Raw genomic sequence first — 24,982 nt, 5'->3', positions numbered from 1 at the left:
GGTCCGGTTTCATTCATGCATGTGACTGTCCAGTTTTCCTAACCCCATTTATTGAAGAGACTGTCTTTTCCCATTGCACATAGTTGGCCCCTTTGTCCTAAATTGATCATATATGTGTGGGTTATTTCTAGGCTCCTTATCTTTTTCCACTGATCTGTATATATGTTTTTATGCCAACACCACACACTGTTTTGATTATAGCTTTGTAATATAGTTTGCAATCAGGATGTGTGATACCTCCAGTTTTGTTATTCTTTCTCAAGATTGATTTAGCTTTTTGATATTTTTTTGTAGTTCCATACAAATTTTAGGATTGTGAAAAACGTTTCAATATCTATTTCTGTGAAAAATGTCATTGAACATTTGATAGGGATTGCAAATGAATTTGTAGATTGCTTTGGATAGTATGGACATTTTAACAGTATTCCAATTCATGAGTATAATATCTTTCCATTTACTTATGTCTTCTGTGTTTTTTGTGAATGTCTTATAGTTTTCTTATAGTTCCAGTGTACAGGTCTTTTAAAATTGATTATAGTTGGTGCGTCTGGGTGGCTCAGTCGGTTAAGCGTCCTACTTCAACTCAGGTCATGATATCATGATTTGTGAGTTCGAGCCCCACATTGGGCTCTGTGCTGACAGTTCAGAGCCTGGAGCCTGTTTCAGATTCAGTGTCTCCCCCACTTACACACTCACTCTCTCTCTCTCTCTCTCTCTCTTTCTCTCAAAAATAAACATTAAAAAAATAAAATAAAATTGATTATAGTGATGGCCGTTCAACTGTAATCATATTAAAAATCACCAAATGGTACATTTTAAAAGAGAGAATTGTATGGTATATAAATAATATGAATAAAAAGCTGTTATGTTAAAAAAACAAACAACTCTGGATTTGCTAAATGGGAGTAATTAGTGACCTCAATGGAAGGGTTCCCAGTAGTGGCTGGATTTGAAGCCAGACTGAAGAGGGTCAAAGAATAAATGAGATGAGGAAGTAAGCAACAAACATCACCTGCCCTTTCATGATGTTATGACAAAGGAGCTAGGGTTGTGCTAGAAAGGAAGAGATTTAAAGGGACCATGATTTTAAAGACAGAGAGAGACAGGGCACCTGGGTAGTTCAGTGGGTTGAGTGTTCGACTTTTATTTTGGTTTGAGTCATGATCTCACAGTTCGTGAATTCAAACCCCACATCAAGCTCTGCACTGAGGGTGAGGAGACTGCTTGGGATTCTCTCTGCCCCTCTCCCATTCACACTCTTTCTCTCAAAATAAATACACTTTAAATTTGTGAAAATTAATTCATTTATTTGAGAAAAACAGAGTGAGTGGGGGAGGGTCATATAGCAGGAGAGATAGAATCCCAAACAGGCCCTGCATTGTAAGTGTGCAGCCCAATGCGGGGCTCAAACTCACGAACCACAAGATCATGACATGAGCTGAGACCAAGAGTCAGGTGGTTAACTGACTGACTCACCCAGGCACCCCTAAAATAAATAAACTTTAAGAGAAAGAGAGAAAAAAATTCTATAGAGAAAGAAATTGAAGCTATCAGATCAGAGCAGGTGAGAGGCCGTGGCCGTGACCATTATAAAGTGCTGGAGCCCATAGAAACTTGAGTTTCAAACACTGGAAAAGGGTCCACTTTATTTAAATACAAAAAAAAAAAAAATTCTTCCTAAATCTGTCTAGGTTTGGCTCTTCCTTCCCTAGGATAATATGGTTGCCGTCTCCAGAAGTTTCTGTCATTTACGTTTCACCAGCAAACTACTCCTTACTAGTCAGGATGCAGGGAGGGGGAAGGATCACAGTGCAGGAAATATTATAGTCCCTAAGGATTATAATTTAACTTTTATTAATCCCTGTTCTTTCATCTCAAGAATTTGGCTTTAATATCAAGGACATAAAATCACAGCATCTCTCAAAAATGTTGCTTCTGGTCAGCCAAACATAGGACTAATGCCATGTATATGAAAAGATGTACAACTGTTTTCAAATTGCTAAATAAAACTTTCCCCCTAATATCTGAGCCTAGGTAACTACTTTGGAACTCTGGAACATATCCATGGACCATTCCAATTTATATGTTCCCTAGAACTTAAAACTATCCAGTAATGGCCTTTAACAAAATTCGATTTCTGGGTTATTTTCCAATGTTGAGTCCTACCACAGAAGTTTGGAAAGCTTGTTGTTTTTCTGAATGCTTAAACTCAATCCCAGCTGAAAGCTCTTGATAGAAATCCCTCATGTTAATAAAGGTTAGTGGTGGAAACCACATTAAAGATGTAGTGATATGCTATCTTTATTAATTTTCTCATCTCAAGGCCATAAAGTACGTTGGGTGCTCCGATGCTGGGACATACTATTCGGAAATGTAACAGAACAATGAGTAGGTTAGGATGTGACATATTTGGGAAGGAACTTCCAACCTCAGCAATTATTGTGCAGGCAATGGTCTTGCCAGATCCTATCTTCATCAGTGGGAAGCTGAAGTTAACTTTGGTCAGACAATTTGTAAATGGACTGAACACCTTTTTAGCCAGGGTAGAAGACAATTGTTAGCCTTCCTTCTATAGAGATGTTGGCACAGGTGCCTAGGTGGCTCAGTCGGTTAAGTGTCCGACTTTGGCTCAGGTCATGATCTTGTGCCTAGTGAGTTCAAGCCCCCGCATCGAGCTCTGTACTGGACAGCTCAGAGGCTAGAGCCTGCTTCAGATTCTGTGTCTCCCTCTCTCTGCCCCTACCCTGCTCACTCATGCTCTCTCTCCCTCTCTCTCTCTCAAAAATAAATAAACATTAAAAATAATGTTGGCACAGAAGCCAGTTATGCAGTCCAGAAGTAATTTTTGTTGCGAAGATATATGTAGCTCTTGACGCAGTGTTCTCTTACGCCATCATTCTGCCTGGAGCCATCCTGACTCATTCTTTGCATTGGTGTTCACATCGAATTAACATAAATTCAAGACGAAAATATCTTCATATTACCTTAGGAATACTGACTCATTTATTTTTTGCTGTTAATATTAGCTTATTACCCAATTTTACTAACGCATATGTCATTCATTTTAAACAGTAGTAGCTTTAGGGGCACCTGGGTGGCTTAGTTGGTTGAGCGTCTGACTCTTGATCTTGGCTCAGGTCATGACCTCATGGTTTGTGAGTTCGAGCCCCGTGTTGGGCTCTGTGCTGATGGTGTGGAGCCTGGTTGGGATTCTATCTCTCCCTCTCCTACCCCGCCCTCCCTCACACTTGCACGCATGCTCTCTCTCTTAAAATAAATAAACTTAAAAAGCAGTAGTAGCTTTATTTATAGAAGAAACACTAGGTGATTTCATATAAGGGGTAAGAGCACATCCTCAAGGGCCACGCTGCCTGCATTTGAATCCCAGCTCTGCCGCTTATTAGCTTTATAACCCTGAGCATGTTAACTTCTCTGTGCTTCATTTTTCTGATAAGTAAAATGAGAGTAACGGCACCTTCTAGGACTATAGTGGGAAGGAAAGGATTAATCCACATCAAGTACTTAGAATAGGGCTGGGTGCATACAACATCCACAGTAAATGCAAGCCTTTGCGATTACTTTTATTTTCGATTAACTAAGAAAATGACTCACGTTATAAGATTTCAGCCTAGATATTGAATACAGTATTAAGACATGTGATTGTGCTTGAGGAAATTCTCATGAGGTAAGAAACAAGCGCTAGCATATATCCTGGGGAACCAAGAAGAGTAAAAGCACAAGAGTGAAATCTTGGGTTCTAGTCATGGCATTACCACCAGCCCACTGGGCTTTGCTTCCTTCATCTGGGCCGCCATGATTCATCTATGTCTTCTCTAAAACTCCTCCCAGCCTCTCATACTCCATAATGCCTCCAATTCACATCTTTTTGTTCTGTCAGCTAAGCAATCCTACTCATACAAATCTGAACAGAAACAAATAGGTATCTGTAAGTTAGTTTTCACGGAATTAAGACCTTTTTGAAAAATCACATGGATGGGTCCCAACGTCCAAACTACAAATTTGGGTGGCTTTGTTCCTTTGACACATTTCCTTGTGTGAACACGTTAATGAGAATTCCACTAAATGTAGGAGAGACAAGTTCAAGAGCCTTTGCAGGATTTTGCAATACGTGGTCCAGTGATCTGGCCCAACCCTTTCGGGGCTCACCGCCCATGGGACTCCAGGCCTGTGACTCCATTTCTAATCCTGATACTCTTCTATTGAAAGTGTGATATCCCATAAATAGCTTCTGAGGAAAATACAAAATTGGTGGTACATCATCTCAAGTAAAATTAAAATAATGACTTGATTTCTAAGATTACTGGACTTTGGAAAAAACTTGTTTTTTCTGAGATAACTAAAATAAAAAATCATGGAAAATGACAGAATGATGGTGTTTTACACACTGATTTATTTTAAAGCATAATACATAAAATGCATAGTGTCTCACAAAGCATTTGATAAAGAGTTTTAAATATAATTTTAAGCTCTAAGTAAACTCTCTAACTGGAATATATATACACATTTTTAGCCATAAAAGTGGAATTTTTATGGCAGGTTTCGGACCTCTAAAGCTACATGCTAGCTAATGGCCAGGTCAGGGACATTAAAAATGTGCATTAATAAAAATTTGAGGAAATTCATGAAAATGTTTCAGAAACATTATAAACAAACATGTACCATATAATGTGGGAGAAGTTTTCACGATCTACTTACAAATAGCACATCCTGTCTTAGAAAGTTGTTATTATAAAGTGTTCATTACGCATTCTTGTGCAAACTCCCTTAGGCCATCTTCACTAATATCAAGCATTGTGTGTATATCCTATACATACAAACACACTACTTTTTCCCTTGTGCAATGCCCCATCGTAAGAATATACTTGGTCTCAGGGACAATCAGAGCATAGCAAAATGCTGCTTTAACTGTTTAATTAAACGTTGGGTATCCACATGATCTGGAAATGCTGCTTCAGATTTCTGAGCAGCAACATAGCTTCTCTGGAGATCTCCAATCTGTAAGAAATACCAGAATAAGACCAGAAAAAAATGAGTAAGAAAGTCAAAAAAAGATGTACTATCTGTACACTGTAGAAAATCAAAGGGTTCTTAAGGGTAAATCGCTTGATTATGCTCTTTGATTCTAGAATCCTTTCACCTAGATTACAATTCAGTCTTGTAAAATATGAGAAATATAAAATAACCAATCATATAAATTCTGCTCCATTACAGCGGTCTAGTTATGAATTCATAAGCCTGTGTTTTCGTTTCCTATCACAGACAGTGTTATAAAAATAAAATAACATTTGCATACTACAACACCCAGCTCTATATAGTTTCAGAATGTCTTAGGACAACGATTTGTAATGTGCTACAAAGACAAATTTTGGCTAGGGCATTATCTTCTTTTTTTTAAGTTTATTTATTTTCAGAGAGAGAGAGAGACCGTGTGAGCAGGGGAGGGGCAGAGCAAGAAGGAGAGAGAATCCTAAGCAGGCCCCACACCATCAGTGCAGAGCCTGACCGGGGGCTGCTGGAACTCACAAACTGTGACATCATGACCTGAGCTGAAATCAAGAGTTGGATGCTCCCCTGACTGAGCTACCCAGGCGCCCCTCGGGCATAATCTTTTAGACAGAAAATTCAAGCAATAACTATTATATATAAGATACGATAATGGGCACTAGGGTGGCTCAGTCAGTTAAGTGTGAGACTCTTGATTTCACTTAGCTCGTGATCTCAACAGTTCCTGGGTCGGAGCTCCGCCCTGGTCTCTGCACTGATGGCACGGAGCCTGCTTGGGATTCTCTCTCTCTCCTTCTCTCCCTGCCCCTCCCCCATGTGCACCTGCATTCATTCTCTCTCTCTCTCTCTCTCTCTCTCTCTCTCTCTCTCTCTCAAAATAAATAAGCCTTAAAAAAAGATACAATAACATGCTCAGGGAGGTTTTAAAGGGTGCCAGTAATGTGGGGGTTTTAGAAGTTTTTAAGTAATCAGTTGTCTCTGATTTTCAATAAACTTTTGTGTTCAAGTCCAGTCCCAAAGAAAAGCACACACAGTATCTGGATCCATCTGAATAGATCTAGATTCATGCATGCGCTCATAAAAAAGTGAGAATTTTTTAGTGTGTGCACACCCAAACCTAGATAATTCAAATCTGGCAGGGTTTTTTTTTTTTTTTTTTTTTTTTTTTTTTTGAAACATATAACGCATATTAAAAACATGAGTTTCTTTTTTTAAAAAATCATAGCATTTCTTTTTAACATACCATTTTCTCTTACAGAAAGTATAGCCTTCCGTGTAAAGAAATCTCTCATTTGAGTTTTAGATTATTAAAATGTGATATGGGAAAGGAAGGTATCAACCCTTTGTGGTTTAACTAAGTGGCAGCACAGTGCAGTGGAAAACACCTGGGCATCGTTGGGGTCTGGATACAAATTCTGAACCTGCCATGGCCATGTGACTCCAGGGGAGTCTTTTAAGCTCAAGCAGCCCTGGGTTCCGTTAGAATGTAAGCTGCATGAAGTAGACGTTTTGTTTTATTCACTAACATCCTGTGCCTACAACAGTGCCTGATACGTAGCAGAAGTTCAGTAAATGAACCAACAGTTGTATAAAAACACGAGTCAGGAAGGTGAGGGAAATGTACGTGGCAGGGTTGTTGGGAGAACTCGAGATGGTGTATAGGAGCACCTGGAACAGGGGCTAGCACTTACGAACACTCAAAAATGACTACTTCTATGGGGCGCCTGGGTGGCTCAGACGGTCAAGCATCTGACTCTGGATCTCGGCTCAGGTCTTGATCTCACGGTTCGTAAGTTCAAGCACAGAGCATGCTCAGGATTCTCTCCTTCCCTCTCTCTCTCTCTCTCTTCCCCTCCCTCCCTCTCAAAATAAATAAACTTAAAAAAATAATGTTTAAGAAAATGACAACTTATTTCCCAGCAGAAATGCAAGTTAGGATAGCTTGATGTTCGTGCTATAAAAAATGACATTTTTATAATGTCTTCTGGTCTATAAAGAGTCTTTACACAGCAAATATTTTTAGCCATTTCCTTACCCTTGAAACTCACCTTGTTAAAAAGAAAGATTTCCAAGTAAAAGTTATCAGATACTTTTTATCTGTTTTTCCTCTTGTTATTGAAAACGGTGCTCCTTTTAGCTCTTGGTTATTAACTGACTTGTAACACAGTATTAACAGTTGTATTTTCCCCACATTGTTCACCCATATCCCTAATTTTATAGCAATAATGACAGACAGGATTTCTTTGCAATAAAAGCCAATTACTAAATCCCTCCTCAACCAGGCGTTACTTAAGGAGTATTTTTTCATGACTAAATATCATATTTTAAAAATAAAATAATTCTGTAATCTATAACAGATCATCTATAATGCAATCTATAATATTAAGTTTAGTCCATATCCAGTGATAAATTTCTTTACAGTGTATCAAACTATCCCTTCAAGTGAAAGACATGTGTATGTAATGTTTAAAAAAATCGCTTCTTTCAAAACGTTAGAATTTCCTTATCTGTATTTTAAAAACCAAGAAAAAGAAACAGATCAGATGAGGAATTGATAAAGAAAGAAAATACCTTATCAGAGACCGTTGCAAAATTAAAATGTGGCTCGTACATATGGGGTGCTAAGGATGAGGCAGTTTGTAACAGTGCTCTTGCCTGTATTTAAAAAAAGAAAAAAAGGAAAGAAAAGAAGACCAAGGATATATGAACATTTATCTATCAGCACTATATTTGTAATTATGGGTTTTTTTGTTTTTTGTTTTTGTTTTTGGTAAAAGAGTCTTTTATCCAAGATAGGACCTTAATAAACACGATCCTGTGATAAATACAGATGACACGCCTCATGAAACACAACTTACCGAAATACAATACTTATATCTTGCCAAAATTATATTAATAATAAAATTGCTTCAAAATATGAAGAAAATTAAGAGTAGTTATAAAGTCAAGAATCATTGTTCTTGTAAAGTTTATATTTTAATACGACAAATCAAAATACAATCTTCTCAATGCAAAAAAAAGGCTTATTCTAGTTTTATTGCTGTTGATTGATTTCTTAGGCTTCTAATGACTCGTTCTCTGATGCTACAGAAAACAATTAAAAATAGTAAATTTCTAAGCCCCAAGTTCTGTGCTGGAGAATGGTGATGAGCATTTAATACACTGTTGACCTCACAATAACAAGTGAGTGCAACTGAAAATGACAAGCTCTCTGTCATCTCATGTACTCAAGAAGCAAAATTCGCATCATTTTTCATCCCCTACAGGCTCAAACGATCATGCATTGCAGGGACCACTGATAGACAAGAGATGCTCACACATTCATTGTTAGGACCACAGACTCCCCATTCCACACTGCTGAATATCCCTCCAACGTGTAACTAAACCCAAAACCTCCATCCATGACCTGTGGACAAATTGTGCATCTTTTTTTTTTTTAATGGAAAGTAACATATGGGATGGTAGATATTGATTTGTTTGTTTGTTTTATGATTAGCTATTTTTCTTTCAATTGATGTATAATTTTTAATAATGAAATAGGGGTTAGTAGCATGAAATCTTTCACCAAAACATTTCAAATTGGTTGAATACTAGAGAAACTGTAATAAGTAGGAAACAAAGATCACTGACATGGGGACAGAGAAAAATCACAAAAGCACTTGCTTCATATGGAGATAGGTCAAGTTCCATGGCAGAATAAGTTCCCATTTGGAGTACAGTTGACCCTGGAACAACACGGGTTTGAACTGCATGGGTCCACTTGCATGTGGATTTTTCCAATACATACAGGACAGTACTATTAATGTGTGTTCTCTCCCTTATGATTTTCTGAATAACATTTTCTTTTCTCTAGCTTACTCTACTGTAGACTACATGTAACATACAAAATATATGTACATATAACACACAAGATAACATATAGTACATATAACATACAAGACAATGTGTGGATGGACTGTGTACGTTCTTGGTAAGGCTTCTAGTCAACAGTGGGTTCTTAATTAAGTTTTGGGGGAAGGTCAAAAGCAAAACTTGAATTTTCAACTACATGAAGGGGTCAGCAGTCCTAATCCTGTGTTGTTCAAGAGTCATCTGTAGTTAGTTTTTGTTTATAAAATACAAATCTGTCTTATTTGGGGGAACTGATGACATAAAGGTAATGTCCAAGGATGTTCATTTCCTTGTTTTGTTACAAGTTTATCGCTGTGCTTAGGAGACCAGGTTAGAGGTTAACATTCCTGCCATGGTGTTCACTATGTCACTTACCTCCTGGAGTCCCTGTTTCTTCATCTCTAAAGTTCGGAATGCAATACTTATCTATCCTCGATTGTCACTAATACTGTATAAGTGTATTTAGCCTTTTAAACTTCTTTTTTATGATAAAGTGATTTTTTAAGCGTCTGCCCTGTGCTCAATACTATGCTACCAAGCCAAGTGCTTTACGTGCATAATCGGCGAATCCTCCCCAAACACCTGCAGGTTCTGTTATTAACCCCATTTTATATACTGTTCATTCATTTCACAAATACTGGCCCAGCACCTACCACCTGCCAGACACTGTTTTTGATGTTGAACATCTGGCAGCTGGAAGAGAAACAAGGTCCCTATTTTCATGTGGCTGCCATGCCACATTACATATACATATGAACATATTTGATAAAATAAGTACTGTGAAGGAAAAAATAGGAGATGTGACAGTGGCGGAGGGCTCCTTTAAACCGATGTTTGAAATGACCTTTGTAGGGAGGTGGCAATTAAGCTAAGACTCAAATGACAAAAAGAAGAAAAAGTCGCCGCAGGATCTGCAAGAAGAACATTCCAAAGGCCGTAAAGTAAGAACAGGCACAGCGTATGTGCAGAGCAGACTTCTGGATGTGTCCAGAAGTCTGAGAGTTGGCAGGAAGGGAGAAGTAACAAAACGTGTGGTCTGACAGAGAGCCAGAGGCCAGATGATGCGGCCCCTGTAGGCCAAGGTTTGAATCCATATTTCATTCCAAGCAAAAAGGAAAGCATTTGGAGGATGCTGAGCAAAGTAGTAGAAAATTATTGTTTGATTTGATTTTTTTTTTAAGTAGGCTTCATGCCCAGTGCAGAGCCCAACACGGGGCCTGAGCTCACAACCCTGAGATCAAGACCTGAGCTGACATCAAAAGTTGGATGCTTAACTGACTGAGCTACCCAGGTGCCCCCAAATCTTTCTTGTTTAAAAACAAAAATCCCTTCGGCCGTTGTGAGGAGGATGTGTTATAGGGTACAATTACTTGCTGATGCAAGTGGAGACCAAAAGAGCAGCTAGGACAAAGATGAAGTCAAGCTTTCGCTTTTTGCAGATGACATGATATTATACATGGAAAATCCGATAGACTCCACCAAAAGTCTGCTAGAACTGATACATGAATTCAGCAAAGTTGCAGGATACAAAATCAATGTACAAAAATCAGTTGCATCCTTATACACTAACATTGAAGCAACAGAAAGACAAATAAAGAAACTGATCCCATTCACAATTGCACCAAGAAGCATAAAATACCTAGGAATAAATCTAACCAAAGATGTAAAAGATCTGTATGCTGAAAACTATAGAAAGCTTATGAAGGTAACTGAAGAAGATTTAAAGAAATGGAAAGACATTCCCAGCTCATGGATTGGAAGAATAAATATTGTCAAAATGTCAATACTACCCAAAGCTATCTACACATTCAATGCAATCCCAAAAGAGCAGCTAGGAGACTCCTGTAGTCGAGTTCAGGCAGGAGAGGAGTACAGTTTGGAGAAGGGTGGCAGTGGTGGAGAAAAGTGGCCACATCTGGGATGTGACCTGGAGAAAGAACTGACAGGGCTTGTCAGACATGATGGGGTGAGGTGGAGGAACTGAGTGCTTTCAAGGTTGGCTCTTAGGATTTTGGTTTGAGCACCCAGCTGGTCACAGTTCACAATTCATGAATTGTGTCACAGTTCACTAACACAGGGAAGACTTGGGGCGATGCAGGTTTGTCCTGACAAAACCAAAGGTTAAGAAAAAACCAGAAAGGTTAAGTAACTTGTCCAAGGTCACATCACTAATGTGACAGAGCTGGGATTCAAATCCAGGCCAGTGAGCCTCTAGAGCTCATTTTTATAAACTATAGCATGTAAAGATAGCTACCCCTGAAGACGTTTCTGTGGAGAAACCGGATTAGCCACTGAGCCCCTGTAGTTCACTGACCTGCTCCACGTGGCCCTTCCGCATCTCCAGCACGGCCAGGTTGTTGTAGGCCTCAGCGTGGTTATTGTTGTTGACCAGAGCGAGCCTGAAGCACTGATGGGCCAAATTCGTATCTCCGATGCCCTTGAAAAGAAAAGCATACCCGTTGGGAGGAGCACTGGGTGTTGTATGGAAACCAATTTGACAATAAAGTTCATATAAAAAAAAAAAAAAAGGAAGAAAAAAAAGCTTGTATTCGCACCCACGGATCCACACGCTTCCTCCCTTCTTTCCTCACGTGAGTCTTTGCTGCTACCAAGCAACAAGTACCGATCATAATCAAGTGTGAATTGTAGGTAAGAGGATTTAACTTGAGAAAACAAAATGAGTTCTGGTGACCCTTAGAAATCGCTACATTGCTACACAAGCCCATAACCAAACCTGGATTGATGGGATCTGAAAATGTCTTCAAACTAATTTATGGCTACCTTTTCTACACCGGAAATAATATGAGAGAGAAAAAACCTACCACAGCCACATGTCCCAAGTTGTACCAGACATCAGCTGCCTCTTCTTCGTTTTCAGCCAGAGCAAGGGCACGTTCAAATGAGGTCAGAGTCATATCATACTGCTGGGCATAGAAGCAGCAGAGCCCCAGATTGTTAAAAAGCTGGCAGTTATAGACACCCATCTGCAGGAGCCGCCTTTTTGAAAAAGAGCATTTTTGGTGTCAGACCAACTTGATAAATATTAAGACCTATTTTTTTTTTTTACAAAGTTAGAAATGAATGTTTTATAATTTTTAACATGCCCAAGGAATAGAAATAGAAAGTATTATAGCAAATGAAAAAACATTCCGCAAATACAAAAGTGTGTCTTTTTTAATGTTACCAGTCACGGGAAATATGTCCAGAGGACAAAGTCTGAAGCAACATGCATGAGTTTTTTCCTCCAAAAGCTCTGTCAGAGAACCAAAATACAAAAGAGTGACCTAAAGGAAAACCCAAAGCATTTTGCTTCATAAAGTTTTGGTGACAATTAGTAAACCCCTATTACCCCTAATCTAATTTAAGAGCTATGTTTAGGATTTACCCCCAAGTTTTCAGCTGAATTGAATCTTGGTTTTGGTTATCTGTACTTCGTCATTTAGCTGTATCTAGGGACCTTCTGATGAGCTTCCATCGAGGAAGACAAGACCATCAATGGATCCCTACATTATTCACTTAGCTTTCATGCTAGGGCTCAAAAAACCCTTTTGCTTCTATGCATCATTAATCCCAAAGGACAATGGGCAATAGAGTTCAAATAAGCCAAGGAAAATCCACCCCAGATGCCCTGAGGAAAATCCATGACCCATTTGGGGGATGGAGGTGTAGAGTCAGCTGCATATGCCTAAGGCAGCATTCATTTTATATTTTATGCTTCTAACATATATTTGGAAAGAACTCTCGTCAGCTGCCAGTTATCTCCTGGTATATTACCTAGGGGTGGAAGAGAAAATCAAAATTTAAAAATTAATCTCAGAAACCATCTGTAGGATGAAATAAGGATGTTCTCAAAAGAGAACCAGAGATAAGAACATATTTAGACTTTGAAAAATTATTTGGACAAGAGTTGACAACACTTCACAGAAGAGGGGAACCTGTTTCAGGTCCTCATCAGAGCTCAGAAGCTGGCATCCACTGCTCTTTGCAAATCTTGTCACTATTTCAGCTTCGGGGCCTTTATATTGTATGTGGTGGGATTAATGGAAGCAGTGGGTGGCTGATTCATACAATGCCATGGTGTTAAAAACTCAATTATCCAGGTATGTTTCTGCAAGATGCCAATATCTGAGCATGTTCAAATTATTAGATGTCCCTTTAATGCTCATCAAACATCTGGGTGCTTGAACTTTTAGTCTCCTATAGACGTGGTCTATGCATTACCTGTCTACATTTTCATTCCATTATAGTTTCACCAGTATTTCACAGGAAAGGAGTTCTACAAAAAGACTGTAAAGCACACCTGTAAAACCGGAGAGCTATTTCTGGTTGATCAGAATAAAAGTGGTTGCTTCCAATGCATGCAATGGCTTCCACATGAGTATTGTCCTGTTTCAAAACTTCTTTGTAGTATTCAGCTGCTGATGAAATATTGTTCATTTCCTATTCTCCATCAAGAAGAAGAGTGACACTTTATTGCTGAGAAAAAAAAAATTTTTTTTTCTGGCTGATTTATTTTACTTGATTCAACAAATATTGAGAGCCTATTATGTGCCAGACTCCGTTCTAGGCCCTGAGGACACAATGCAAACAAAAAGATAAAGTTGCTATCCTCAAGGTTACAGTGGGTAGGAAGAGAAGCAAATGAACAAGTAGGTAATATAATGTCAGGCAAGTCTAACGGATGTGAATAGAGGCGAAGAGAGAGGGAAGGAAGGATGGAACCAAGAAGCAGCATGGTTGTATTTACATTTTTAAAGAATAACTTGGTGGCTACACACAGGAGACACAAAAGGGGAGAAGAGCGGTAGCAGAGAGACCGGGAGTCCTCCTGATAATCATAAATCAATGCATTTAATGTTATTACTGTCTTAGCTCTCAAATCCACCTTCAAGGCCAGTGCAGGCTCCACAGCCCTCATGAAGATATCCCTAAGGCCCTCACTTCACATAACTCTTTCCGCCTCTCAATTTATAGGACACTCATTGCGGGAACCTCTCACTCATTCTTACCAGATGACAACTCCTATCTTTTGTTAGATTTTAATCATAACATATTTTATTGTGAGAAGCAAGCACCACACAATGCTTTCTTATTACACAGAATTTTTTTTAACCTCTGTGGACCTCAGTATGGTTTTTTATTTCAGGACTTTTATTTTTAGAGCAGTTTCAGGTTCACAGCACAGCTGAGGGGACGGTACAGAGATTAAATGCATTTTGTTATTCAGTATCAAAAAATGACATCCATTATCACCAATATCATCAATATTTAGCAATATGAAACCAGTTTTGACCTTGTGGACCCTCTGACAGGGTCTTGGGGATCCCTGGGAATCCCTGGGCCACACTTTGAGAAATATTGATATTAAAATATTTGAGGCCTTTCTTCCCACTCCTACTCACTCATTCCCAGAAGGCAAACTCAGCATGCTTGTCTCAGCCCCTTCTGGACCTCTTTGGAAGCCAACCTGCCTGTCACATGCCCCCCTGTTCTTCCCTGCCAGGTGGAGGGGGCTCTCCCAGGGACAGAAGTTCTGCAGGTTGCACAGTCATGTCTGGGTGGATAAGGCTGTCTAACTCAGAGACTATCAAGTCCTTTTGGTCACACATCTAAAGCCACATGCTCCAATTCTGCTGTTATCAGTAATAAAGTTAATGGTTTATCTTCCATTTTTCTGAATCTTGTATCACCTGGAGTGATGAAGGGGGGTGATATTGATTGGTTCCATAAAACCCCAGTAAAACATTTCTGAGTTGATCCAAACTCATGCTGGATGTATATCTGTTCCCATACTTTATATTTGAAATTCTTCTTCAAAGTCCTGCCAGGATTTAGTTCTTTAAGAGAAGAGGCATTTTCATTCATTGTTTGTAGCTAAAAAAATAACTAATTTTTTTTTTTTCAAAACACAAGGCTGATATATTCATTAGTTGTGAGGTCATTCTCTCCTGTATTTTACACTGCTTTTACGTGCAGCTATTCCAAATATCCTTTAACATTTTAGGAATATAAGAACCCATTGAAAAGCATGAATAATAAAGACTTTCATTAGAAGTGTATTTTCTACTTTTTGGTAAAACAAAAGCCTTGTAAGACTTGGAAGAACACATGACATTGAAAGCACCTCACTCCCCACCCCCGCACACACACCAAATCCTTCCTTCCTACAGACTGAATGTTTCTGTCCCCCCTAAATTCATATTCATATTCTCCAAGGCGATAGTATTTGGAATAGAGTCTTTGGGAGGTATTTAGATCATAAGGCTGAAGCCCTTAAAGAAGAGACATCAAAGAGATGATCTCTCTCCCCACCATGTAAGGATGTAGAAAGAAGGAGTTTGTCTATAGAGCAGGAAAAGAGCCCTCCCCAGGAAATGAATTGGCCAGCACCTTGATCTTAGACTTTCCAGCCTCCAGAATTGTGAGAAATAAATTTATGTTCTTTAAGCCACCCAGTTTATGGTATTTTGTTACAACAGCCTGAGCAGATTAAGATGCTATCCTTCCAAAGAAGAATCTCCACACCTAGGCAGCAACCTGACCACTGAATTTAATGGCCCCATGAGACATGGGCCCCATGAACATGACTTTTATGGTTTCTGGGGTAACAACATCCCACAGTGAAGGGCTTCAGTGTTACAGCTGCCAAAGTTGGTGTATCAGTCTGCTTGGGCTGCTATGACAAAATACCATAGACTAGGTGGCTTAATCAACAGAAATTTATTTTCCCACAGATTTGGAGGCTGTAAGTCCAAGATCAAGATGCCAGTATGGCAGGAATCTAGTGAGGACTCTCTTACTGGCTTATAGAGGGTCACCTTCTCACTGTGTCCTCATATGACAGAGAGGAAGGGAGACAGAACTAGCTACCAGCACACTCTGGTGTCTCTTCATTCAAGGGCATTAATCCCACCATCAGAGCCCCACCCTCACAACCACCTCTAAACCTAATTATCTCAAAAGGCCTCAACTCTGCCATCACACTGGGGGTTAGAGCTTCAACATAGTAATTTGGGAGGGACACAATTCAGTCCAATGCAAAAAGACTCCAGCCTGAATGGATAATTGTTTCAAGACTTTCAGTTCTCTAAAATTAGTCCTATAAAATTATTTGGGAGTGTTTGTACACTTGATTGATGGGCACATAATTAATTTATGTAACCTTGAGGAGTTTTAGACTGAAACTAATTTTTTTGGCAGTCTCATATGTAGTTTTTCAAATGTGTTATTGTAAAATATGTGTTTATGCTAAATAAATGTAAACATTGCAAAAAGTTATAAAAGTCCCTTCCCCAAATCCAGTCACAGAGGTTCTGTGAATAGTTTCTTGAGTATTTTTCAAGAAATTCTGTTCATATATGTGCACACATATATATATGTGGGAACAGCCAAATATATAAATCGATCACAAACATAAAGAAACTCATGGATAGTAATACCATAATGGTAGGAGACCTCAACACCCCACTCACAGCAATGGACAGATCATCTAATCAAAATATCAACAAGGAGGGGTGCCTGGGTGGCTCAGTCAGTTGAGCATCTGACTTCAGCTCAGGTCATAACCTTACAGTCCATGAGTTCGAGCTCTGCATCGGGCCCTGTGCTGACAGCTCAGAGCCTGGAGCCTGCTTTGGATTGTGTGTCTCCCTCTCTCTCTGGCCTTCCCTCGCTCATGCTCTGTCTCTCTCACTCTCAAAAATGAATAAATGTTAGGGGCGCCTGGGTGGCTCAGTCGGTTAAGCCGCCAACTTCGGCTCAGGTCATGATCTCGCGGTCCGTGAGTTCAAGCCCCGCGTCGGGCTCTGTGCTGACAGCTCAGAGCCTGGAGCCTGTTTCAGATTCTGTGTCTCCCTCTCTCTGACCCTCCCCCGTTCATGCTCTGTCTCTCTCTCTGTCTCAAAAATAAATAAACGTTAAAAAAAAATGAATAAATGTTAAAAAAAAAATTTTTTTTAAATCAACAAGGAAACAATGGCTTTGAATGACACATTGGACAAGATGGACTTAACAGATATATTCAGAACATTTCATCCTAAAGCAGCAGAATATACATTCTTCTCCAGTGCACATGGAACATTCTCCAGAATAGACCATATACTGGGACACAAATCAGCCCTAAGTAAGTACAAAATGATCAAGATCATACCATGCACATTTGCAGACCACAACTCTATGAAACTCGAAATCAACCACAAGAAAAAATTTGGAAAGGTAACAAATACTTGGAGACTGAAGAACATCCTACTACAGAAGGAATGGGCTAACCAAGAAGTTAAAGAGGAAATTAAAAAGTATATGGAAGCCAATGAAAATGATAACACCACAACCCAAAACCTCTGGGACGCAGTAAAGGCAGTCATAAGAGAAAAGTATATAGCAATCCAGGCCTTCCTAAAGAAGGAAGAAAGATACACAACCTAACCTTACGCCTTAAAGAGCTGGAAAAAGAACAGCAAATAAAACCCAACACCAGCTGAAGACAGGAAATAATAAAGATTAGAGCAGAAATTAATGCTATCGAAACCAAAAAAACAGTAGAACAGATCAATGAAACCAGAAGCTGGTTCTTTGAAAGAATTAACAAAATCGATAAACCATTAGCCAGTTTGATCAAAAAGAAAAAGGAAAGGACCCAAATAAATAAAACCAAGAATAAAAGAGGAGAGATCACAACCAACACAGCAGAAATAAAAACAATAACAAGAGAATATTATGAGCAATTATATGCCAATAAAATGGGCAATCTGTAAGAAATGGACAAATTCCTAGAAACATATACACTACCAAAATTGAAACAGGAAGAAATAGAAAATTTGAACAGACCCATAACCAGTAAGAAATCGAATTAGTAATCAAAAATCTCCCAAAAAAACAGACTCCAGGGCCAGATGGCTTTCCAGGGGAATTCTACCAAACATTTAAGGAAGAGTTAACACCTTTTCTCTTGAAGATGTTCCAAAAAATAGAAATGGAAGGAAAACTTCCAAACTCTTTCTATGAAGCCAGCATTACCTTGATTCCAAAACCAGACAGACCCCACTAAAAAGGAGAACTATAGACCAATATCCCTGATGAACATGGATGCAAAAATCCTCAACAAGATATTAGCCAAGTGGATTCAACAATACATTAAAAAAAATTATTCACCACAACCAAGTGGGATTTACACCTGGGATGCAGGGCTGGTTCAATATCCGCAAAACAATTAACATGATTCATCACATCAATAAAAGAAAGGACAAGAACCATAAGATCCTCTTAATAGACACAGAGAAAGAATTTGGCAAAATACAGCATCCTTTCCTGATAAAAACCCTCAAGAAAGTAGGGGTAGAAGGAGACTACCTCGAGATTATAAAAGCCATATGTGAATGACCCAATGCTAATATCATCCTCAATGGGGAAAAACTGAAAGTTTTCCTCCTAAGGTCAGGAACAAGACAGGGATATCCACTCTCCCCACTGTTATTCAACATAGTATTGGAAATCTTAGCCTCTGCAGTCAGACAACACAAAGAAACAAAAGGCATCCAAATCGGCCAGGAGGAAGTCAAACTTTCACTCTTCGCAGATGACATGATACTCTATATGGAAAACCCAAAAGATTCCACCAAAAAACTGCTAGAATTGGTTCATAAATCCAGCAAAGTTGCAGGATATAAAATCAACGCACAGAAATCGGTTGCATTCCTATACACCAACAATGAAGCAACAGAAAGAGAAATCAAGGAATCGATCCCATTTACAGTTGCACAAAAAAACCATACAATACCTAGGAATAAATCTAACCAAAGAGGTGAAAAATCTATACATTGAAAATGATAGAAAGCTTATGAAAGAAATTGAAGACACACAAAAAAATGGAAAAAGATTCCATGCTCCTGGATAGGAAGAACAAATATTGTTAAAATGTTGATACTATCCAAAGCAATCTACATATTCAATGCAATCCCTATCAAAATAACACCAGCATCTTCACAGAGCTAGAACAAACAATCCTAAAATTTGTATGGAACCAGAAAAGACCCTGAATAGCCAAAGCAATCTTGAAAAAGAAAACCAGAGCAGGAGGCATCACAATCCCAGACTTCAAGCTATACTACAAAGCCGTCATCATCAAGACAGTATGGTACTGGCACAAAAACAGACACTCAGATCAATGGAATAGAATAGAGAACCCAGAAATGGACCCACAAACGTATGGCCAACTAATCTTTGACAAAGCAGGAAAGAATATCCAATGGAATAAAGACAGTCTTTTTAGCAAGTAGTGCTGGGAAAACTGGACAGCGACATGCAGAAGAATGAACCTACACCACTTTCTTACACCATACACAAAAACTCAAAACGGATGAAAGACCTCAATGTAAGACAGGAAGCCATCAAAATCCTCAAGGAGAAAGCAGGCAAAAACCTCTCTGATCTTGGCCACAGCAACTTCTTTTTTTTTTTTTTTTTAATTTTTTTTAATGTTTGTTTATTTTTGAGACAGAGAGAGACAGAGCATGAATGGGGGAGGGGCAGAGAGAGAGGGAGACACAGAATCGGAAGCAGGCTCCAGGCTCTGAGCCATCAGCCCAGAGCCCGACGCAGGGCTTGAACTCACGGACCGCGAGATTGTATCCTGAGCTGAAGTCGGACGCTTAACCGACTGAGCCACCCAGGCGCCCCGTCCACAGCAACTTCTTATTCAACACGTCTCCAGAGGCAAGGGAAACAAAAGCAAAAACGAACTACTGGGACCTCATCAAACTAAAAAGCTTCTGCACAGCGAAGGAAACAATCAGCAAAACTAAAAGGCAACCTACAGAATGGGAGAAGATATTTGCAATGGACATATCAGATAAAGGGTTAGTATCCAAAATCTATAAAGAACTTATCAAACTCAACACCCAAAAAACAAATAATCCAGTGAAGAAATGGGCAAAAGACATGAACAGACACTTCTCCAAAGAAGACATCCAGATGGCCAACTGACACATGAGAAAATGCTCAACATCACTCATCATCAGGGAAATACAAATCAAAACCACAATGAGATGCCACCTTACACCTGTCAGAATGGCTAACATTAACAATTCAGGCAACAACAGATGTTGGCGAGGATGCAGAGAAAGAAGATCTCTTTTGCATTGTTGGTGGGAATGCAAGCTGGTGCAGCCACTCTGGAAAACAGGATGGAGGTTCCTCAAAAAACTAAAAATAGAACTACCCTATGACCCAGCAATTGCACTACTAGGAATTTATCCACGGGATACAGGTGTACTGTTTCGAAGGGGGACATGAACCCCCATGTTTATAGCAGCACTATCAACAATAGCCAAAGTATGGAAAGAACCCAAATGTCCATTGACGGATGAATGGATAAAGAAGATGTGGTTGGTGTATACACACACACACACACACACACACAATGGAGGATTATTCAGTAATCAAAAAGAATGAAATCTTGCCGTTTGCAACTATGTGGATGGAACAGGAGGGTATTATGCTAAGTGAAATTAGTCCATCAGAGAAACACAAAAATCATATGACTTCACTCATATGAGGACTTTAAGAGACTAAACAGATGAACATAAGAGAAGGGAAACAAAAATAATATAAAAACAGGGAGGGGGACAAAACAGAAGAGACTCATAAATATGGAGAACAAACTGAGGATTACTGGAGGGGTTGTGGGAGGGGGGATGGGCTAAATGGGGAAGGGGCACTAAGGAAATCTCCTGAAATCAGTGTTGCACTATATGCTAACTAGTTGGGATGCAAATTAAAAAAAAAAAATTAAATTAAAAAAAAATTCTGTTCATATATGTGCACACATACACACATGCATTTTTTACCCATAAACAGAATCATTCTACACATTCTGATACATGGTTCATTGTTTTCACTCAGTGTCTTGACTCTTTCCATATCAATACAAAGGGCTCTACCCTATTACTTTTTCATTTTTGCAGTTTTCCACCAAGACATAGACCACAATTTATTTAACCAGCCCCTTTTTGATGAAGTATTAGTTTGTTTCAATTTTTTTTTTTTGCCAAAAAAAACCACAAAACACTATAAAACCATCCTTGTACATATCTTTCTGAACTTGTATGAAAAGCCTTAAGGAAAATTCCTACAAGTGAAATTTCTGGGCCAAGGAACATACACACTGGAAATTTCATCAGTACTTGTGAACTGCCTCCAAATGGATTGTGACAATGTACACTCCCAGCATCAGTGTTCATGTGTGGGATTCGTTCCTCCACAACCTTGACAACCCTACATGCCATGGAACTTCTCCATCTTTGTCAACCTGATTAAGGGGAAAAAGGCATCTCATTTTTGTTTTAGTTGTTTTTTCCTTAATTATGACTGAGGTGAGGCATTTAGTACACCACATATTTATATTTCTTTTCCTGTGAACTGCCGATTCATGTCTTCTGCCTGTTTTCCTATCCTATCTTGTGCTATGTGGGGCTTGGGTGGAAAACTGCCCTCCTGGATACAAGAGAGCCGAGGGCAGAGATGTGGCTCTGAGGGATCTGTGGGGATCCCTGGGTACTGACTCGGCTTTCTCCTTTCAGATTTGACCAGTCTGCTGATGGGACTTAAGTTCAAAACCAGGAAAGCCCCGTATTTATAAATATTTCCTTCAGAGGAAAAGTACAGATGATTTAAGTTCTTCCCAGATGGGTGTTACAAAGCCCCAGTATGAAAGGTGGTGGTGTGGCCAAAATGTAGCAGGAATTGGCTGTTGTCTCATCTCTAGGGTGACTTTATTTGCATGGAGAGCATCAGCAGCCACAATACAGGCAAGTAGGAAAATGAGGGCCTATGCAACAGCCACACCATGATTTTGACCCACAACTGCTCTGAGAAAATACCTCCTTTCCATAGGGGCTTACGTGACTAAATGCAAACCTGTAAGTTTGTATGCATGCACATTTGTGTGTGTATGTGTGTGCGCACATATGTGTCTAATTCTCCCACCAATCTGCCACCACCTGAAATTCAGCAATTTTTAAGCAACATACAGACTGAGGAAACTTAAAAAAGTAGTCTTTTGTCTGTCTCATGTATGACAAATATTTTCCCTGTTGGGTATTTTTACACTTTTTTTTTTGTTTGGTTGGTTTTATTTCTCTTTTCATTTTTATAGAATATTTAACTATATAGAAAACTTATTTAACTATCTAGAAAATTTAACTTTTATGTTCTCAAATTTATTAATCTTTTCTATTATGGCTTTCAGTTTTCTATCATGCTTAGAAAGGTCTTCCCTGATTAGATAGACCCTCAAAATATCACATTCACTTTTGTTATCTGTCTAATTATGCTATATCTGATATAAAACAATAAAGGTTCATTCCATTTTTTGTCAAAAAAAAAAAAAAAAAAAAAAGAAAGGTCTTCCCATTCCAAGTCTATACAACTAATTCATCTGTGTCTTTTTGTTCTGAAACTTTCATGATTTTATTTATTTTTAAGTTTATTTATTTTGAGAGAGAGAGGGAGAGAGAGAGAGCATGAGTAGGGGAGAGGTAGAGAGAGATAATCCCGAGCAGGCTCCACACCATCAGCACAGAGCCTGACGCAGGGCTCAGACTCACAAACCATGAGATCATAACTTGAGCCGAAATCAAGAGTTGAACTCTCAAATGACTGAGCCACCCAGGTGCCCCTGGAACTTTCATGGTTTTAAATCTTTGAGTCATCTGGCAGTAACAGATTCTTTTAGTATAATCATTATTCATTATTCATCCAGCTCTATTTTTTCAATAATCCGATAATCCAACTGATTTAATAAGCAATCTTTATAATATTATAAATTTTCATATGTATGAACATACATAGACTCTATTTTGCTCCTTTAATCTATTCCTGCATCAGAATTGTTTACATTACAGTAACTCTAGGATAACTTTTGTTAATGTAGATTTTTTTTTAAATTTTTTAACATTTATTCATTTTTGAGAGACAGAGACAGAGTGCAAGCGGGGTTGGGGCAGAGAGAGAGGGAGACACTGAATCCTAAGCAGGCTCCAGGCTCTGACCTGTCAGCACAGAGCCCAACTCAGGTTCGAATTCAGGAACTGTAACATATGACCTGAGCCGAAGTCAGATGCTTAACTGACTGAGCCACCCAGGTGCCCCTTATTAATGTAGATTTAAAAAAATATTTTCAAATATGTAAATGTCACTTCAAGTCTATGAATAGCCATGGTATCATTTAAGTGATGTTTATCGGGGTTGTTTTGGAACTAATTTATAAAATACGAACTATAATTCGATTTTAGTTATTTAAAATAAAGTCGCTAATAACTTAAGGAGGTGAATGTTGCAGTGATTCTCAAACTCCGTTTCTACATCAGTGAGCTCAAACATACAAATGCCTGAGTCCCGCCTTTCAGGGCATCTGATTCAGGAGGCAGAAGGTGGGCCGTCCTGCTCAACCTCTCCTAAAGTCAGTTTTTCAACACAGTGAACCTCAAAAACCACTAGAATAATATTTGCTAGAGTAACATTTCTAATTTCAAACATCTTTAACAAAGAACAGTTCAAATTAGAGACCTGCCTGTTAAGTGGATAAACAGAATTCCTTGAGAATAATTAAAACCACAGCCAAATAAATTTAGCAAGAATACATTATTTTAAACAAGTTTTCTGCTCAAAATAAGCAATGAACAATAAACATGTTCATTTTAAAATAGGAAACACTGGAAAGACACAGGATCAAAATGAAAGAGATAAAAAGAACATGATGGAAGAAGATCCCTCCAGAGAAAAGCCTGATGTACATACAAAAATCCCTAAGGTGTATGTAATGTAGACTGCAGTGCTAAGGAACAAACTTTACTTATTAACTCTGAATCTACAGTCACATAAAGAGAAAAAGAATACAATGGAAATCTGTCTTTATATGGTAAACTTTGGCACCAGGGAAATTAACTGTTAGATTCCAGGGGAAATACTGCATCTGACTATTTTAAGTTTGCGCATAGTCTCTGATCATGCTTCCTGCGGATGACAGATCGTCCCCACGATTTGGATGCTTTCTTCTCCACTTCGAGTGCCAACTCCAATTCCACTTTCCTCCCCAAACTTTTTCCTGTACACTTAGGAAAGGATATGGCCCTCCAACTCCTGGCTGGACCCAGAGCTGGAAAGGATGAAGGGAGCTAATTAAAGGGTCTATTCTCTGTCCCAGCCATAGCAACAGTGACTATAACAGAGGCTCGGAAGGAATTCTTTCAACCAGCAAACACGCGTCAAAGATTCCATAGTATGTCTAGCTGTTTCTGCCAGCACCTCCTGCCTAAGAAGGGCAGAAGGACTGAAATATGCAGAAGGCAGATCTTAAAGGTCAGAGAGCTCCGACTGTATTGAGGCAGTCCCCACTATGAGTGAATACCACTGCTCTCAAAAATTGATTCTCTTTCATTTCTTGAGCTTCTTGGTCAAAAGTTTGTTCATGTTCAACTTAGGGTTACACAAGTAAAGATACAGAGATACTAACACAGTATTTCATTTTTATTGAATCACCAAAGCCACCTACTTATGTGTTTATCAAATTTACATCTCAAAAGGGGAAACAATATTTTGAGACAATTTAAAAATAAAACTTGTGGGGTGCCTGGGTGACAGTTGGTTAAAGTGTCCAACTTCACTTCAGGTCACGATTGCACAGTTTGTGAGTTCGAGCTCAGCGTCAGACTCTGTGCTGAGAGCTCAGAGCCTGGAGCCTGCTTTGTTTTTTTGTTGTTGTTGTTGTTTTTTTTTTGTTTTTTTTTTATTTTTTAATATATGAAATTTACTGTCAAATTGGTTTCCATACAACACCCAGTGCTCATCCCAAAAGGTGCCCTCCTCAATACCCATCACCCACCCTGCCCTCCCTCCCACCCCCCATCAACCCTCAGTTTGTTCTCAGTTTTTAACAGTCTCTTATGCTTTGGCTCTCTCCCACTCTAGCCTCTTTTTTTTTTTTTTTTTTTTTTTTCCTTCCCCTCCCCCATGGGTTTCTGTTACGTTTCTCAGGATCCACATAAGAGTGAAACCATATGGTATCTGTCTT

General features: G+C 38.9%; 1 protein-coding gene across 6 annotated transcripts in view; it reads right to left on the bottom strand.

Annotated features, from left to right (window-relative positions):
- Positions 1–4,388: 4,388 nt before the first annotated feature.
- Positions 4,389–24,982, bottom strand: part of TTC8 (tetratricopeptide repeat domain 8) — a 61,015-nt gene continuing 40,421 nt past the window's right edge. For all 6 annotated transcript variants that reach the window (XM_060620503.3, XM_078447922.2, XM_078447920.2 and 3 more), the window contains 5 exons: positions 13,217–13,356; positions 11,739–11,913; positions 11,231–11,353; positions 7,597–7,680; positions 4,389–5,016 (listed from right to left, as the gene is read on the bottom strand). In XM_060620503.3, the coding sequence (XP_060476486.1) occupies positions 4,900–5,016; positions 7,597–7,680; positions 11,231–11,353; positions 11,739–11,913; positions 13,217–13,356 (639 nt within the window). In that variant the 3' untranslated portion in view covers positions 4,389–4,899. The remainder of the gene's footprint in view (positions 5,017–7,596; positions 7,681–11,230; positions 11,354–11,738; positions 11,914–13,216; positions 13,357–24,982) is intronic.

Source organism: Panthera onca, chromosome B3, assembly GCF_046562875.1.
Source record: "Panthera onca isolate mPanOnc1 chromosome B3, mPanOnc1 haplotype 2, whole genome shotgun sequence".
NCBI classification, from domain to species: Eukaryota; Metazoa; Chordata; class Mammalia; order Carnivora; family Felidae; genus Panthera; species Panthera onca.
Note: the sequence above shows the minus strand (reverse complement) of the source record. Positions and strands in the feature narration are given on the sequence as shown.